The sequence below is a fragment of the Electrophorus electricus genome, chromosome 5 (assembly GCF_013358815.1).
Source record: "Electrophorus electricus isolate fEleEle1 chromosome 5, fEleEle1.pri, whole genome shotgun sequence".
NCBI lineage: Eukaryota > Metazoa > Chordata > Actinopteri > Gymnotiformes > Gymnotidae > Electrophorus > Electrophorus electricus.
The window spans coordinates 1,506,902-1,526,139 of NC_049539.1; the positions used below are offsets into that span (position 1 = coordinate 1,506,902).

The 19,238-nt window shown below is 47.2% G+C and overlaps 2 protein-coding genes across 3 annotated transcripts; one reads left to right on the forward strand and one right to left on the reverse strand.

Moving 5' to 3' along the window:
- Positions 1–930: 930 nt before the first annotated feature.
- On the reverse strand, positions 931–13,441 carry mtrr (5-methyltetrahydrofolate-homocysteine methyltransferase reductase). Of its 2 annotated transcripts, none has more exons than XM_027028081.2 (15): positions 13,341–13,441; positions 12,925–13,099; positions 12,679–12,832; positions 12,276–12,393; positions 11,784–12,171; positions 11,525–11,638; positions 11,132–11,285; positions 10,859–10,947; positions 10,491–10,671; positions 9,372–9,414; positions 8,652–8,841; positions 8,295–8,413; positions 3,818–3,910; positions 1,794–1,967; positions 931–1,669 (listed from the first exon to the last, which is right to left on the reverse strand). In XM_027028081.2, exons 2-15 carry the CDS (start codon positions 13,063–13,065, stop codon positions 1,525–1,527), a joined length of 2,103 nt encoding a protein of 700 aa, XP_026883882.2. In that variant the 5' UTR covers positions 13,066–13,099; positions 13,341–13,441; the 3' UTR covers positions 931–1,524. The 2 variants fall into 2 exon arrangements, with proteins under 2 accessions (XP_026883882.2, XP_026883881.2); XM_027028080.2 differs by having other exon boundaries at positions 1,782–1,967.
- A 330-nt stretch (positions 13,442–13,771) lies between these two features.
- Positions 13,772–19,163, forward strand: cct5 (chaperonin containing TCP1, subunit 5 (epsilon)). Its single transcript, XM_027028076.2, has 11 exons — positions 13,772–13,987; positions 14,471–14,531; positions 14,860–15,024; positions 15,390–15,588; positions 15,792–15,984; positions 16,302–16,451; positions 16,864–16,983; positions 17,128–17,313; positions 17,445–17,582; positions 17,698–17,878; positions 18,890–19,163. Exons 1-11 carry the CDS (start codon positions 13,883–13,885, stop codon positions 19,015–19,017), a joined length of 1,626 nt encoding a protein of 541 aa, XP_026883877.2. The 5' UTR covers positions 13,772–13,882; the 3' UTR covers positions 19,018–19,163.
- Positions 19,164–19,238: the final 75 nt, after the last annotated feature.

The window sequence follows — 19,238 nt, forward strand, 5'->3', positions numbered from 1 at the left end:
TTTAAAGAGGCTTTCCTGCTCCTAAAAATAGACGACTTTTGAATTTCTTGGAACTCTCCCTCAAATCTATGAGCCATTCTCCCCTTTTCCGTCTCTTTAATTTCGTTTTCATGGAATACCGAGTGGCCTCACGTCACAGGGAGTGAGTCTGACTAATGAGGTATGAGAACTTTCATGCAAGTTTCATATTGTCTACATCCAAAATCAAGAATTTCTGAAGCTTTTTTCCCCTGATTTCCTTACATAATGTTCTCCCCCCCAAACTTCACTGCCAGTCCAAATAAGAGGAATTGGCATTAAAAAAAATAAAAAAACAATTGGAGAAACCTTCACTACTTTCATTGGAGTGAAATTGTAGTGTACATCACTACAGTCTTGACTGGATCTACGTCTTTTTCTCCAGTACACTGCAGTCATTCATCTGGAATCTTCTTCACTGTCCTATTCCCGCTGCAGGAATTCTGGTTAGGAACTTTGTCACTAGACCTTTTGCTTTAGGACAGAACCGTCCTGCGGTTGAAATCAGGACCTGCTCGGTGCTCGTTGTCCTAGCAACACCAACACCAACACCGACATGAAGTACAGGGGAGGAGGATTTCAGCAGAAAGTCTGTAACCGTGTGCTGAGCTGCGATTAGATGCTTGTTCAGTTATAATGAATACCTCTCATCAGCCTTCTGACACGCCAGGCCCGGGAACCGAGTCCTTGCCCAGGGATGGGCTAACGGACCCGGTGACGGTTCCGCTCTGCGCCAACTCGACTCGTATAGCACGCGATAACTAATCAGCCGGGAATAGAATGAAATATGTTTGAAGGAAAAGCGTAAAACTAAACGAGAACATCAACCAGAGAATTAGAACAACTGTTGAAAAAATCCCGTGCCCAGGTGACGCTCTGACACGCTGCTGCATAGAGAGAACACACGGGGTGCCAAATTTACCACTTTTATTTTCTCAAAGCTGCAGCAAAAATAATTTGCTTGATTACAGAATTGTAATCAGACGTAAAATAAGACTGGATTGAAACGCGGAGGCCTCTGGCGCAGTACAAGACGAGGGAAACACGAGCGGAATCCAAACCAGTGGTGCATTCATCTCCGCTGCTCTGCTCACTACTAAAAAGCCATTTGAGTATTAAAGGTTGCGGAAGATTGCGGACTGTCCCAGACTGTTTCCGACAGCACTCGCCCATCTGGCACATTCCAGTTTGTTATGTCTGGTAGACAGCAGCCCAGTCTGGCAGAACGCCATATTTTTGCTGCCGATATCCGACATTATATAAATCCTTCTTTTTATGACCTGTAATCTCTCCAAGCTATAGGGAGCCACTGTTAAAAAATAGGAATTTAAATGCATAAAGGCACAAACAAAATGGTTTTCAAACTTATCAATTTGTGTGTTTGTCTGATTTAAAAAAAAAAAAAAAAAAGTGTTTCCTTTAAGAGGAAGTTTCCCGTTCCTTAAACCTGGCGCACGGAGGAAACGTGACGAGAATCTTCAGAAGCGGTGGGATCAGAGCGTCTCCTCAGCTCCAAACATCCTGCAGATATCGCCTCTCCTCGCGCAGGTTCGCCACTGCCTTCATGGACTCCAGCTTGTCCAGCTGAAGTTCCCGCCCGAGCATGTCCACCAGTGCGTCATTAACGTCTTTAGCCATGTTCTTCGCATCTCTGGAGAACCAGCGGGCCAACATCATCAACGGCACCGTTCTGCACTCAGGAACTGCTCTGAGGCTTACAATAAACGAGGATTTATAATAAGTCGATAATAATAACAACTCACCCACAAACGTACAGGCAGCCGTGGTCTCTGAAGAGGCTGTGGACGACACTCCTGCTGTGTTGGGACAGGAGATGCTGGACGTATCTGGGTTTGGGCTCCGAGCCACTGTCTTCTGGTTGGTCTCGAGAGGAACACACCTTCAGATGGTTCAGTGTCCCGTTCTCCATGAACCTCTCCAGCTCCTCGCTGAGATGAAGCACATGAGTGGGAAACAGTCATACGCTACAACAGACAACGACTGTGTCCCAACAGACTTCTCAAATGGCTCCTCTGTAGGATTCTGACACATGTGACCATGTGATGCTGGACTAAACAGTCTTACAGACTTAAGTTTAACTCGTCATGGAGAACCTCTCCAACTCTGCTTTCATTTCAACTAGTGTGTGTGTGTGTTTGTGTGAGTGAGTGAGTGAGTGAGTGAGCGAGCGAGCGAGCAAGTCCATCTGTCCCCCCCGATCAGAATTAATAAGGGGTCAGACTCCCGGCTGTAGCATGCTCTGTTCTTCTGGCAAGGCTGAACTCTGAAGTGCTGTTTGTTTGCTTGTTTATTTGTTATTAATTAAAAGGCCCTGATGTTATAGCACAGCCTGCAGGTATGTGCAGGAGCCACAGGAACATTGACTTAAGGTGAATTTCTTCCAGTCCAGTGTTTGGCTTAGCAGGAGAGTGTGCAGTCCTTACCCTCAAACACAACTTTAGCACTTGATGTGGACTCTCCGGTTGGGTTTCAGACCTGGGTGTGTGTGTGTGTGTGTGTGTGTGTGTGTGTGTGTGTGTGGTCACGAGAGCAGGTGTAGCTCCAACCCCCCAGTGAAGGAGAGGGGAAAAAAATTTAAAAGGCGGCTCAAGTAGTTGTCTGCGCCTCTGACGGGCTCTACGCCCACAATGCCCTCACGTAAACCAGCATGCCACGGTCCACCCACGGCCCTGCCCACCCTTGACCACACAGATATGACCCCTTTGCCCCTATATTAAATGCTGGCCTTGAGTAATTCCTGCAGGCCGACGTTTCCTGGAGAAGGTTGTTGACACAAACCCCCGCCTGCATTTCATCCAAGACTAGAGCAAGAATTTTCAAAAACAAAATCAAAAAAGTCTTTTTCCATTCTAACTCAGTCTGGCTGAGGTGTTGCACAGTATACATGTCATCAATTAACTTCGTCCATAGGAAGTCAATAAATACAGCACACTACATCAAGCTGGCAAACAGGAACATGTTCAGAGTAAATACATTTCACAGGAAGCATGTGGACGCTGGGAGAATTACAATGGGAAATACTCTCCCCTTTGATTAATACAAGTAAAATCAGAAGAAAAGAATTTAATTCTTCATAAAGATAAATGGCTTGACAAAAGGAGAATACTGACTTTGAACCATGCAATGGTTTCACACACACACACACACACACACACACACACACACACACACACACACACACACACACACACCACACACACACACACACACACACACACACACACACACACACACACACACACACACACTTGCCCATGCCAAACCAGCGTCACTAGTCCGGCAGTGCTCTGAGTTATGGCTCTGGGTCTACAGAGTGACCAGAGCTTGGCCAGCGTCCTGTGCAGAGAATCCTCAAAGAAAGCACTTTAATTTCATGGCTCTCTCAATTACGACTCTCAAGGACAAGTGCAACAAGACGCTGGGGCCGTCACACAGGACAGGACAGCACAGGACAGGACAGCGCGAACGTTTGTGCCAGCTTTGGCCAGTGTGTCACGGACCCTAGAGAAAGCAGGCCAGATCAACAGACAAGGTAGGGGTGTGTGTGTGTGTGTGTGTGTGTGTGTGCACGCACGCACGCGAGAGATGATAACTGAATACCCCCATTAAGACAGAGGGTTGATTTCACTCTCTAGAACACTGCTTTAATAGTCCTCATTTTTGTGTTTTGTTGTTTATAGTAACATGTTAAATAATTGAAAATAAAATGTTCGTGTGAAAAAGATTCAAGGAAAGTCCCCAAAAAGAGAAAAGCGCGCACGCGTGTGTGCGCAGATACCTGAAAAGGAAGTCTCTGTCCATATGTCGGCAGCCAAAGAACAGCCAGGTTTCTCCGAAGGTGCTACCACAGTTCTGCTCTCGCTCCTTTTCCCTGTTTAATAAAACCCACATTTCTCTTAATCAACACAAATGTATACAAATAAATGGAACTGAGCTGAGCAACTCCATACAGTATTCAAATTAGCATTTAAAATTTATTTGTGTGCAATTAACCGCTGTTATAATACACTGTGCATTTTGATGAGTTCACCTACAGTCTTTTCACACGATGCTTTCTAAAGTATTAGGGTTATAATTACACTGCTGGCATCCAATTATGTTTCATTTCACTCCTTCCCTAAAAGAGCTTAAAGATATTTAACAGCTACAGAAATACTTCTTTGGAGACTGGCAGGGTAAAGACATCTGGCCATCTTCCCAGAATACCCTTCACAGAGGTGGCTTTCTGCACGCCGCACCCACTCAGTGCTGGCAACCGCTCGTATGTAGGTGCAGGCACCCTGTCTCACGACCAACGTCGGCCATCTGTCCAATCCCGCCGGGAGAGCCACAGCGATGTATAGTGATCCATCGACAAGGAAGAGGCTCCTCGAGCGAGCAAGGAGAAGGAGCAGAGTATCGGGATGAAATTCCATGGACCCGACGGCTCTGCGTAGCTTTTTAGCGATTCTGGTGCGGACGGATCCAAACCACAGACGAAACCGTGTACTCAACACTCCGACCTTCTAACGGTAACGAGCTGCACCACAGCAGGCCTGTCCAGGGGAACTTGGGTGTGTCCGAGACCACACAATCTGTGCTCCTCCACTCATGGTGGACCATCACACCCACTGGTGTGGAGTCACAGCGGTGCCCGTGCCAGCAGCCCCTGGCTGAGCTGGTAGACACAGATGTTCCCTTCAAAGTGAAGTGCATCTAACACACGCACATCACTGAGGGCCCATTTGCCCACTCCGTATTAGAGTTCAGGAGGCCTGGTTTCCTCGTGACTATTACAGGGGAGGAGGATTTCTTGGTTTTTCTACTACTGCTGCTGTCTGAATACTAACCCAACGGAAAATCTCAAACCTTTGTTGGGGGGAGAAATAAATTTCTTATTACCCACAAAATCAAATACCAAAAAGAATCCGAACCCTAGAGCGTCATGACGCACCGTCAGGTTTAAAGACAGCACAGTAAAGCTCAACAAATGGGCATAATCTCTCCCTCATAAACCCCTTCTTAGCTACAGCTGATGGAGCGTGGACACCACCAACAGAACCTCAGACCACATCACAGAAGGAAACCAACGGAAACTACGAGACTGCGAAGGACACCATGGCCCAGTTAGAGCCTGCTATAAAAAACCCTTAGCCTGCTTTTTTTTTGGGGGGGGGGGGGGGGCGAAACAACTTGTAACCTCCACCAGAGAGCTGGAGCACAGCACGGAGCCGAAGGATGCAGCCCTGGTAGCAGGCGTCCCGCGGCGGTTGGGAAACAGGATGGCATGTGTGACAGAGCGTGTCTGAACACCGCGGGAACCGGCCTGTGAGGCGGTCTGGCCCATATTTGGTATAACTGAGCAAAGTATGATTAGAATTATTTACTGCAGTGCTGGCCTTTGCAATATCGATGCTGTGGAAGGAGACAAGCATACAGAAGAGCTCGAACAAAAGCCTTTGTTTACTACATGCTGGGATGATATTTTTAACTCAATCTTGCGGTGGTTTAGTCAATGTCATCCAGTCTTACTTCAGTAATGACGTAGTGGCAGGTTGCGCACAGATCATGCAGCTCTGGTAGCAACATAAATGTTCACGTCCAAAAAAAGTGAGAGTGAAAGCCAACGATAAACACGGCCTTGTAATTACACGGTTTATGACCCCTGACATGAGGTCAATGCATAAGTGACTTCACACTGAAGAGAATTTCTTCAAATGAAACCAGTCTGAATTTGAACACAAAAACTCATGTAACACTTTATTAATGTGTTCAGAATAAAGTATTACCACTGTACCAAGCACAAATTCATTATGTCAAACTATATAAAAATGGTCCTAAATGGGGCAAGAGTGAATTTCTGCCCCACTCAAGGGTATAACAGCTCAATCTCATCTGGGCAAATCCATTTAGCATAAGAATTCTTGCTTGAGTGTGCAATAATGTTGTCTCCAAGCAATGCGATTAGCATCTGGGATCTCCATATGCAATCTGGAAATGGCACTCAATAAAACGGCTTAACCGTGAGTTTATGTTGCCCACGGTGCTCAGTATGAAAAACTGGATTTAGTTTTAACAACAAAAAAAAACAACCCACAAACAGACCAAAGTGAGCCCATCGTCTTGTGCTTCGGAGGAGACGCTCACTGATCTCCGAGGAAGAAAACTGGGCCCGTTTAAAGTGTAGAGAACATTTAATCATTCACCTGTTCTGCACTTCCAGTGGAAGACTGGCTGGTATATACCAGCACCCCAGTAAGGACAGTCACGCACGCCTGGAACCTGCCGTGATACCAGTACTCCCACAGACATCACTGCCACAGGTTCCATGCTGGGAGACACAGGCCAACTGCGGAAGCTATAGGCCAATAGCTGGTCACATGACAGCTGACCTGGAAGTAAATAAAGTGCAAGTCCTCCAAGCCACTCTAACGCAACATTAACGCAGTACATGCTATACTTATTCAAATTATCAAGTCACCTGGATTTGATTCTGTCTGGTCTTTATAAAAATAAATAAATAAATAAAATTCTTATTGAAATTTTTGTAGCTTTTTAAGAGACACGAGAGAATCCAAATCATAAGATCAGTACTGCTTTTTGCTTTAGTCCAATTTTTGGTTGTCCAGTCTGGTGCAGCACTGATTCTCACTGATAATCTGCATCCACTGGAGCCACCCGTGACCTTTCCCGTGGTCCTTCTTCATTCTGCTTCTCACGGCATGCTACAATGCCTTTCTGCGAGCCTGCTGACAGGCCATCGATCGGCTGGGGGGGGCGATCGAAGCATTCCACACCGTTTGGTACTAAACAGAAATCCTCAGGCTTTGAAACACCAACAGGGCCCTGCCAACAAAACGGTGACTGTCATCTCTCACTGAAGCCCGGCATCAAAAGGCAGCCACGCTCAGAACCTCAGAATTAAAAACCGTCCAGAGACGCAGTCGCTACAATTCAGTTAGCCCAGGCAGCAGAGCCAGAGGGCTAGGCATCCTTCAGAGCATGACTAAATTACCTCTCCAATCAGCCACTACTGTGTGTGTGTGTGTGTGTGTGTGTGTGTGTGTGTGTGTGTTGGGGAGGGGGTCATGTTGTTTTCGTGCGAGAGAGAAAAGAGAAGAAGAACAGGAGCTCTACCATGGCAAGGCACAACATGGAGCGCTGCCCACCTGTCTGCAGCCCTCGGCATCGCAGGGAGTCATTTGGAGAGCAATTTCTAAAATCAGTCTCAAAACTACCCACAGTTCAGTGTTTAAGTCTGCATTTACTTTCTGAAAACAACCCCCCCCCACACACACACACACACACACACACACACACACACACACACACACACCATATAGGACAACAATGACCATTAAAAAGTGTGCACAGGTAGTGTGTGTGGTGTGTGTGTCAGAAGACCATCTTTCCCAGCTTTCTACAGGATGTACCATCAGCTCATCAGGACAGCGCATCAATCAGCCATACCATCAGCTGGGCCACTCACCTCTCTGATTACTACTGCATTCTCCTGTATTTTTCTCACACTCACACACAGACACACACACAGAAACGACCCACTCCAAATAGCTCCATTCATATGAAGTCTTATCACATCACTCCAGGGTGACAGAGCTCCTCCAGCTGCCTTTTAAGAGGTCACATGACGACATCAATGCCTCGCACCATGTCCGCGCCCGGTGACGGCCTCCTCCGTATCTGTGGGAGGGGCCGAGTCACGAGGGCACATCGCCGGGGAAATGGCTTCTCCTCTCCAGGGTCAACACTGATGTCATACTTCCCGCCGCCCACGTCTCTGACCGTTAGCCTACCACAGCCCAGGCTAACAGAAGACAACAGGGTCAACCAAAGCGGTTAGTGTGCAGGACTAAATCACAGGTACAGCTGTGACGCCGACTCACGTATTTATTTATGTTTTGATAGCCGCATCTCTAACCCAGGTCTGACTATGGTCATGGAATGCTTTGACCTAATACTTCAGTGCCAACTCACTCCATATATATTACACTTAATATATTTCTCTACAGTGTTACTGACAAAACTTTAGACGCACCGCAGAACGTCTCTCATGAACATCAGCAGGAGGACTATACCACTTCCTGCTGATATGAAACAACTTCCTGCTGGTACGAGACTGGTTTGTGGCAGGGCGGTAGCACTGGGCTCTAGGTTAGAAGGGCTTCTCCTGGAATCAGGCAGCAGGGGGCGCTCTGCCCCCAGCCGCACACGGAGACCATCGCAGCAGAACAGAGGAAGGCTAAGGCGGGGCATACCTTTGCTGGAGGAATCCAATAAACGGGGCAACACCTGTTCCTGGGCCCACCATCACTATGGGAACAGTGGTATCAGAGGGCAGGTGAAAGGTGTTGCCAAGGCGACGACTCACATAAACCTGGAAACAGAGGAACCCCTAGGATGAGCTCATAGCCCACACCAGCACAGGCAAACACACACAGCCCACGTTCCCTAAAATGTCAGTTTTCTAAAGGTGTCTGACACAAACTGAGCTCACCGCGGCCTGCAATTAGCCATGTTCACGTTTTTAAAAAAGAAGCCGAACTAGAATAATTTGTTACAGCTCTGCTATGAGAGGCCAGGCCGTCTGGAGGCGGAGCAACCAGCCTGCTGACCTTGGGCCAGGTGGAAGTCTCCCCGGCGTCTGCTGAAACCTGCGGTGTCCCGTAAGGCTGGAGTACAGGGGCCACGCGGTCTGCCAGCCACCCCGTGCACAGGCCTGTCCGCGCCGGACGCACGGCACACGCGGGGAACTCCACGACGCTGAACACAAACTGCACTCTTCCAGGGGATCGCAGGCTGGAGCTAAACAGAACAGATGCAGGTGAGCGAAGCAGGACCAGAGTCATCATGTCACCCCACAGATGTGAAGCGACTTCTGGGAAATCAAACGGTACTATTTAAGTGTTCTAATGTAGTGTCTGGAACAGAAAAAAAAGAGCCGATACGCTCATTACAATCCATCACTAGCGTTACTCTGACAGCAAGACCATCACAGGCCACGGAATGTGCAGAAAATGAGGTCGTCAGGCAGCTCTGAACACAGCAGCCCCGCCTCCCGCCCGCCCCAGCCACACCCCCGCCCCGCCCCAGCCACACCCCCTGTCTGCTGACCCGCCCCAACCACAGCCCCTGCCAACTGCCCTGCCCCAGCTCCGCCCCCTGCCCGCTGTCCTGCTGCCTTTGATTTAAAATTAAAAAAAATTAAAACCACACTGAAGCATCATAAAGGTAATGAGGACATTAACGAATATTTTTAAAAAACGACCCAAAAACTGAATTCTGAATTTCCACCTTCAACCCGAGCTGTAAATCTAAAATCGCAGGTGTCTCACCTAGCAGCGGAGTAGGGTCTCGGCCGCAGCGCAGGCAAGTGCTCTGAAACGAGACAGGAACATGTCCTGAGGGCCATGCGCACTGATGACACAACAGGCTCCTGATTCAGGATGAGACCTACAACTACAGCTGGCACAAACAAGGATGACCGCAGCTTGTCAGGGAGCGTACGTGACCTTTAACTTCTGACCTAGTTAAACCTGCTACTGGGTACCGCCGTGGACAGCAGTTCCGGTGAGCGCTCATCTTTCCGCTGGCTTTGGTCCAGCCGGCAGAGAGACTTCCATCTCGCTGGTTCCATTGTGAGTGCAGCGAGGGAGGCGAGTCTTAGACTTTACTGAGCCATATGTACGCCGGGTCAGAGCCCACGTGGAAACAGGATGCAGGCGTTCATGAACATTAACAGAGTGTTTACAATTGAGTTCCAACCATCAGAAGACATTAGGCTCGGTTTTCCCCTTTCTCCAAGATCAATCTTCCCCATGCCATACGCGCGAAGAACGAGCCTTCAACACCACCACTGAATTACAATTAAGGATTAAATATTCGGAGCAGCTGCGGTAAATCAAATCTCCTCTTCAGCACGAGGGAGGCCGATAAACAGCATGTGGTGTTCGAGTGATGGCACTGATTTTAACAGCACCAAGTCAGTTAACAGCTGCACAACCTATATACATGTCAGCCAGTCATGCTGATTTTATGATTATTACGACATCCTAAAAAACACGTCACCAAAAAGCCTGCATGACGAAACACGGAAGGTCACTCATCTGTTCCCAAAAATCAGAACAGGCAGAAAAATCCAATGAGGTTATTGCGAGTTTTGCACAGCAGGGGGCTGGTCCAACCTTGACCCCAGATGCCCACCCCAGCTGCAACATCTTTTACCAGCTTTCAAGTGGGCTGGAACACAGGCAGGATTGCCAACATTTAAAAGATGCACCCACATCGATGGTAGGTTCGTCTCTCCAGATCACTACAAAATACATCATTAGCTGTTGCTGAAAGAATAACAGTTCCTAGAGACCTAATAAGGATTTCATGTGATTTTACTGCCACCTGGTGGATGTGCTTGGGCTTGAGAAGTTTAAAAGACAAACAAATGAGGATTTACTAACCAATAAGGAGGCTGAGGGGAGGTGTGCAGGAGGGGAAGGCCAGCAGCAGGTCAAGCAAGCCTACACTGTGGTCCCTCACAAAGCTGTTGTACTCTGCTGACCCCTGCTGGCTACACAACTCCTGCAACCGTCTTCTCTCACCACTGTCCTGCGTGCAGTCTACCATCGCCCGCACAAATGCCTGACACACACACACACACACACACACACACACACACACATTCCCAATCGGCATAAACCACCCAAAATCCTCAATGTAACAGACCATCACACCAGTGCATTAGCACAGCTTTCCTTACATTCTTATGAATGACATCAGACACTAATCCTTGTTGAAACCAGATCTAAAGTTCTCTGTCTGGAATTACCTTCTTTGGTATACTCCTAATCTCCAAGCACCAGGTCAGGAGATCTAGCAGGGTGCACTTCTGTGGGATGTGGGCAGGAACCTTCGCCCCTGAAGAAACAGACAGACAAGCGCTTGCATACAGTTCAGAGTCAGCTTACAGATGGCCCCGGCCACAGGCACGCCCCCACCCACAGACATCCAGAGACTTGAAATAACGGCATCATCACTCTGATGTAATTTGGAAAATGAAGAACAACAATCCCTGTGGACACGTCCTCGGAGGTTCCAGTACCTTTCTTCTTAGTGTCTTTACACAGCTGGAGGCAGATGAGCCGATTCCTTTGGTCTTGGAGCCCGAGTCTCTGGAGCAAGCTGTCCACTTCGCTAGTTCTGTTTGGACACCACACGTTGAAGGCATCTCCTGGCTGGTAAGGCATGTTTTGACCCTGATGACACAAGACAAGTCTGCACTGACCACAAAGAGAAGACAGGATGGTCAGAACGTGTCGGGTTTATTTTGAGCATGTCTGGTTTCTTTTCATGCAGGTTTTATTGCTGAAGTACAAGGAAACGGTTTATGGGGAAATAACTGGAAGGCAATTGTAAAAGAACCGCGTTCTCTGGTACTAAAAGGACACAACGGAGCATTTCAACGGTACAGTAAGAGTGTTGAAGGCAAACACACGGAGATGTCCAGCTCCACCAAGATGGCTGTTTTCACCGCATCGTCCCGGGTTAAACGGACCGCTCTACACACAGGAACTTCTTGAAAGTCTTCCTTCAATGGGCAGCATCTCTCCTACAGCCCAAGCAAGAACAGGTTTAGCCGAAGAACTATTTTTCAGTTAATATTTTCTGTGATGTTGGGATATTTTGAACTACAATCATTCTGTCCGAATCTTGCTGTTTGGCCAACTTCCTTCCACTATCGACGGAAATCCTACCCCGTCAGTAGGACCGTCTCCCAAACAGACCTCCACGTATGACGGGGGCAGGGCAGGGATGCTGAGAGGCGACACCGACAAGGGGGGCACAGATCGGACTAAAGATGCCACCAGAGGAGGACCGGTATTGTTTGCGTCGCCGCTCTGAGCGACAAACGCTCCTGGCTCTGCCTTTGGAGAGTCCGCATCACCGAGCTTGAGCAGCCGAAGGCTGAGAGCAGCATCCTCCATCTTCACCTCCGTCTTCCCCTGTGTGCCTGCGGCTCCGTCAGCCGTGCCGTAAACGATGTCACCATCAGCCTTCCGATCCGGGACAGACATTTCTGTAAATGTCTTTTTCAGAGCTTCCCAAAGTCCCTCAATCCAAGGATCCACCACTACTTCGAGACTGGCCAGAAATAAGAAAAATAAATAAACAAACAAACATTTATAGTGTCCTCGGAATTAGTAGTGATTACAATTTGGTGCGACAGGAGGAAGATTTGTTTTTACCCAGTACCGTCATCCGCAAGACCCGTTGCATAGAAATGCTTCGCACCAAGTTCCTGCAGACGGCGGTCAATGGTCTTTCCACAGTTGCAGAAGTTTGCATAGTTTGTGTCTCCCAAAGCTGGATGAGATACACAGTGTTTCCAATCACAGGCAATTACACTGACATGCATGTACGTTGTCATGGCAATAAATTCCGAAAGAAGCAAAACAGGAAAGGCCCTGCACACTTGTCTGACCTTGTCCTGACTGGTTAAAGAAAACCATCAAATGCAGCATGCTGTGATTTTTGTCATTTTATTTAGGCATTCAAAAACAAGTTACAAGTATCTTAACCAAACATCTTAAAATGGGTGTTTGTTTCATCTTTTTAAATGACATAACTTTCATAAGACAGAAATCTTACCCAGTAATGCGTAACGTAGGTGAGAAAAGTGGTCACCAGTCAAAGATCTATTCTTGATTTTCCTCACAAATCTGAGAGCAGTGTCTGGAGGCTCACCATCTCCCGTCGTAGACACTATAAAGACCACGGGGCCGCGTTCCCTGTCCAAGTTATACTTCGAGAGGTGTAAAAAACCGCCTGTCGTGAGATTAGGCAAGTACGGACGCGTTGGCCAAGCCTTACCGTGTCGTGTCTAATACCACATACCTCCTCTTTGCTCAGGCAGCTAAGCTCGGCCGAGACACCGTGCTGAGCCGCCTGCTCTGAGATCTGCTCAGCGAGCGCCTGAGCCTGACCTCGCTGCGACCCGTACAGGAGCAAGAAGGCAGGCGTGGGTGCGCAGCGCATGGTAGGGACCCGGTGTGCACCACCAGAGCTGAGTCTTATGTACACACAAGCATGCAACACGCTTTTAAGATAAGAGGTTACGTGACGATGCAGCTTTTTTTTACCCCCCCAAAACTAACAACTAGGTTAGCTATCAACAGTTAGGCTAGCCATCTCTTGCCATGTGTCGATTATGTCTAAAGCATTCATTCAGAAATCCACACCACATCACATCACCCATGGCCTCATGCGAGTTACTATCAAACTAATGACATGTAGAGAAAGCCTGTTATTACCTTCATAATAGTAATATCACTCGAATTGCTGGCTTGGAAACATGCATGAAAGTCTAACACGTCCCCTTCAATGTGACCGCCCCATAAACGCACAACTGAGCCAAAACTGCACCTCGGTCAAAGACCTGCTCGTTAACGACTTAGGACCGCCTCGCCAGTGCCCACCGCCTTCGAGGACGATCCAACTGTTATATACACATGTGCTTGAGTATGCGAGAGTATGACAGTTAGCTCGAGAGTGGAACAAACCATCCACATTATTGTGGTCGGTTTGTGTTGTCACAAAGTTTTGATGCACCCACCAATGTCTTTGTGTGTTCATTTCTTTCAACGCGCATTCGACTATTTTGAAAAGTATTCCGCTTTGACATAAAACCAGCGGAATGACGCTCGTGTTTCTTTAACGAGGTGATTTGGTTTGGCCCGCACCGCCCCGGGATTCTTCCAGAAAGTCGCCGGCTGATCCGCGCGGCCGCGTGCACCGATAACACCTTCTCAGATCAGAGCGTTGCCGTTAACCGCGCGTGTCGCCGCCGTTCACGATGTCCACGTTAGGAACGCTCGCCTTCGATGAATATGGGAGGCCCTTCATCATTATTAAGGACCAGGAGAAGAAATCTCGCTTGACGGGCCTCGATGCTCTGAAGGTAGCCAACACGCTACAATGGAAAAAGGCTTTCCTCTTTAGCCTAGCTAGCCTGTTAGCTCACCCGTTAGCGTGCCCGTTCGCTGCCTTTATTTTGTCTGTAGTATGGTCACGGTCCGCACCCTCCCCGTTGTTGTTATTTAACTGCATGAGCCGGACAGTATTGCGTCTCCTTGTTTGTGTGGCTACTAGATACTGTTGACGTCTGAAATTAGCACGTTAGCCAGCTAGCTATCCGCGTGCTATGCCATAGCCTGCAGACCCATGTGTGCTCGCGCTCGTTTGGAGGCATGCTAACGCACAGCGCTTTTAATCATCAGCGGTTTTTACCTTTTTTATGCATGAACTGTAAGATTTGTATATAGTATTCTTTGTAGTGTTTTATTTAAAGTAAGTGTTAAATGTGCATATATATAGAGGGTAATGGTTTAGCTAATATCAGCATTAACGGTTTATTATAATGCGTGTCTTTTGTAATTTACAGTCACACATTATGGCAGCGAAGGCAGTTGCCACGACCCTCAAGACGTCTCTTGGCCCCAACGGTAAGACGCATTAACGCATTAAATACACGTCCCTCAGTACGTGATGTCCGTTAAATACACGTCCCTCAGTACGTTTGATATCCATGACTCAGCTAAAAGTCTTATGGAGTCTTGTGCTCGTGAAGATGTTCAAGGATTTGCGATACATGTCTTATGTAGATTCTGTCAAACTGTTTTGTTGGTTGGTTGGTTTGTTTGATTATATGCTTGATTTTGTGTACAGTCAGAGTTTTTATGAGACTGATAGTGCTGCTCCAGTTCTGTTCAAGTGCAATTTGGCTTGAAAAAAAAAACCAAGTTTGCTAATGTGATTTACTCCATTTTGCAGGACTTGATAAGATGATGGTGGACAAGGATGGCGAAGTGACCGTTACCAATGATGGCGCAACTATTCTCAGCATGATGGATGTGGATCACCAGATCGCCAAGCTCATGGTTGAACTCTCCAAGTCTCAAGATGACGAAATTGGAGATGGAACCACTGGAGTGGTTGGTGAGTATCTGCTTAACCCTCACGTAAATTCCATGGCTGGGTCACCCTTATGTAACTGTCACGGCTAAAATGTTCACAAATGTGAAAACAAAGTAATAACCATAAAATAAACAAACAATGAAAAGGTTAAAAAAAAAAAAAAAAATCTACTACGGGTATTGGACTTGCGGTGTTAAGCACCGTAATAGACACCTTATGCTGAGTTATGTTCTTTTGTTTGTTTGTTTTTAATAGTCAGAGTCTTTCATATTCACAGTTAGGGACCCTTAATGATTCACATTTTACTTTGAATGTTGCGATTAGTAAAAACTGCACGAAGCACTCGTGCCCAAAGTTGATGTGGTGTTCCATCATGCTCCTGTTAGTCTTAGCTGGAGCGCTCCTGGAGCAGGCAGAGCAGCTCCTCAACAGAGGCATTCATCCCATCCGGATCGCTGATGGTTATGATCAGGCCGCCCGGACTGCCATCGAACACCTGGACAAGATCGGTGACAGCTTTCTAGTGGACCCCAGCAACACAGAGCCCTTAATCCAGACAGCCATGACCACTCTCGGATCCAAAGTGTAAGGTCTAGACTATCAGAATGAAGCGAGACAAAGAAGACATTTATAATTGACATATGGGAGGTCTTGTGAATTACACCTGAGGATTATGATGTGTGCTGTTTGTCTGCGCTCAGCTGCAGGTCGATTGAGCAGCAGGTTTTCAGTAGTTACTCTCTAATCTGAGTTGGGGCCACTCAACCTTTTCGGGTGTGTTTTTGCAGGATCAACCGCTGCCACAGACAGATGGCTCAGATTGCCGTCAATGCCATCCTGACCGTGGCAGACATGGACAGGAGGGATGTGGACTTTGAGCTGATCAAGATGGAAGGGAAGGTGGGAGGTAAACTGGAGGACACGCAGCTCATCAAAGGAGTGATCGTGGACAAAGAGTTCAGCCATCCTCAAATGCCCAAGGTGGGGTTTACTGTGGGGCTTATTCTAGGGTTTACTGTGCTGTTTGCTTGTCTGTCATTCAGTACATCTGTAGACAGTGTGCAGTGGTAGCTCAGTGGTTAAGGTACTTGACTAGTCAAGTGCAGACTATTAATCAGAAGGTTGCCAGTTCAGGTCCCACCACTGCCAGGTTTCCACTGTTGGGCCCCTGAGCAAGACCCTTAACCCTCAATTATGTGGTGTTCTGACATAATTGTACATCACTTTGGATAAAAGCATCAGCTAAATGCCATAAATGTAGACGCAGGGTGCTTATGCAACATGCATTTTGTCTGCAGGTGTTAAAGGACACAAAAATTGCCATCCTCACCTGCCCGTTCGAACCTCCCAAACCTAAAACCAAGCACAAGCTTGACGTAACCTCTGTGGACGACTACAAGGCTCTGCAGAAGTACGAGAAGGAGAAGTTTCAGGAGATGATTCAGCAGGTAGGTGCAGTCCGGGGTCTCCTGCTACATTCTCTGGTGAAGGAACTGAGCATGTTTGCTTTATCCCAAAAAAATGTCCTGTTTCGGATGTGGTAATTTATACCATAAAATTATGATAAAACATGGAAAATTGTGGTATTGTGTAGTAATAAGTTGTGCTTCCATGGGAAGAATTCAGAAAGGTTCATTCTGAATACGGTTGGTGTTAGTATATAAATTAATTGGTTTGCCATGCAGTAATTGGCTCTCAGTTTAAATTGCTAAAAATAACCAGAGTATATGAGTATTACTAGATCTATCAAAAAAATGTTTCCTTAATTTGCAACTGTGTGCTGTTTATAAAAGGTGTCATGAGAAATTTTGGGCTGTGAAAGATTCTGTTGTGACGTTTTGTCCACGTGTGTCCCGACAGGTAAAGCAGAACGGTGCCAACCTGGCTATTTGCCAGTGGGGCTTTGATGATGAGGCCAACCACCTTCTGCTCCAGAATGGGCTTCCTGCTGTCCGCTGGGTCGGTGGGCCCGAGATTGAGGTTAGCAAAATGCTACAGATGTTCCCTTTATTCCGGCTGGCATCATCCTTCCCAAAACAGCTGAAATGTATAGCAGGTTTGGACTCTGTATAGAAAAAGCCTGCTTGCGTTGAGATGCCTGTGTTTTTGACGCTACTATTGTAGCTCATCGCTATCGCCACCGGGGGGCGGATCGTGCCACGGTTCTGTGAGCTGACGCCGGAGAAGCTGGGCATGGCGGGTCTGGTGAGGGAACTCTGTTTCGGCACCACCAAAGACCGCATGCTCGTCATCGAGGAGTGCAAGAACTCCAGAGCCGTCACCATCTTCATCCGTGGAGGGAACAAAATGGTACAGCATGTTCACAGCACCGGTCCTGAGCTGAGGCACGACCGTTCTCTCTCTCTGGCTAGTCATCTGGAGCATGTGGGCTAACGCTGCTTGGTCTGTATCTGTGTCTGTGTCTGTGTAAAAAATCTCAGATTATTGAGGAGGCCAAGCGAGCGCTCCATGATGCCCTGTGCGTAATCCGCAACCTGGTCAGGGACAACCGCATCGTCTACGGTGGAGGCGCGTCCGAGATCGCCTGCGCTCTCGCCGTGAATGAGGCAGCCGAGAAGGTCAGTTTGTGTCCGCGGTGAACCGCGCTCCCTGTGTGCGCCGCGATCCAGCAGCGATTGGTGTGCAGGTGTGGAGTTTCTTTGGGGTGACGTATGCCATGTGCTGTCTCCGCAGTGCCCCTCTCTGGAGCAGTACGCCATGAGGGCGTTTGCTGATGCTCTGGAGGTCATCCCTATGGCGCTGGCCGAGAACAGCGGCCTGAATCCAATCCAGACAATGACGGAGGTCCGGGCCCGGCAGGTCAAAGAGAACAACTCTGCGCTGGGGATCGACTGCCTGCGTCTGAACACAAATGGTGCGTGGCTTTGCTAAAGTGTGATTATCAGACAGGACGTTTTCAAAGTGAGGAGAGAGCGATAGTAGAATAGAATTAATAAGGTATGTACATGTAAGCTTACTGTATGCAAAAAGCATGTTGAAAAGTGTGTGTGTCTGTTCAATAGCCAGTTCATTAGTCACACTTGTTTTTACACCATTGCTTTGCTGTTTTTGTTCACATTAGCAGTTGTCCTTCCATGTTAGCTGCTCAACCAAATGTTCTTGGCGTTAGATGGTTTGCGTATGTGCACATATTTACAAAATATTTAAACATCTTGTAATGGTGACTCACATAGAGTGGAGCTATTAACAGTCCTTCCACTGTGTGAAAACAAGGACCGCTCATACTGAGCCTAACCAAAATGTGTGGCTAGCATTAAAAAAGTGAAAAGAATGAGTCATTTGGTAAATACAATGGCTTTTTCATTTAGTTATGTAATGAAAGCAGTTGGGTGTTATTAAATTTTATTGCAAATCGAACTGATCCTTAGCAGTTCAGATATAAACACTTTGACAGTTTGTGACGAGCACTTAGAAGTGGCGTCTGCAAATTGGTTTGCTAACGTACTTATTTTTGTGTATTGTGATTATTACCTGTGACCTAATAGTGGATCATTTTGGTACATATTTGCTATATGCGCTGCAAAAAAAAAAAGTGCACGGATATCGTGTTGGTCATTACCCAAGAAGTTTGGTTGCCATGGTTTTACAAATTCTAAATTCTGTATCTTTAAAAATACAGGTAAAGGTGTGCACCACACAATGTGTTATCAGATGTTGTTGAATCCTCCAAAACAAACGGGGAGGTTTTTATTTCTACATCTCAGCTGTGCTGGAGTGGAGTAACAGAGCTCTCCCACGTGGAACCTGCCTCGACTACACTGCTGCTCTGACAGCTGTGTGGCGTCTTAATGGAATACGATGCTCGTTCTGCCCTAGAAATCTGCTCCTTTAATGAGTTTCACTTAATTTCTTTGTTCTTTTGCAGATATGAAGCAGCAGCATGTGATCGAGACCCTTATTGGAAAGAAACAACAAATCTCCCTGGCAACACAAGTGGTGAAGATGATCTTGAAGATAGATGACATCAGAAATCCAGGCGAATCTGAAGACTAGTCACCAACCTTGAACCTCATCGAAGGGTCTCGAGCACTTTGACCAGAATGTCATTGTCTGAACCTTCTTACTGTTATCATTTGATGCGCTACTTCTAATGTATAGACCAGAAACGATCATTAAAGTCCTCACCTGTAAAACTTTGATTTGTCATTGTTTTGATTTTAAAAAGCGTACACTTTCAGTGACAGCTGATGTGTAGAAGGAATGTTCTAAAATCC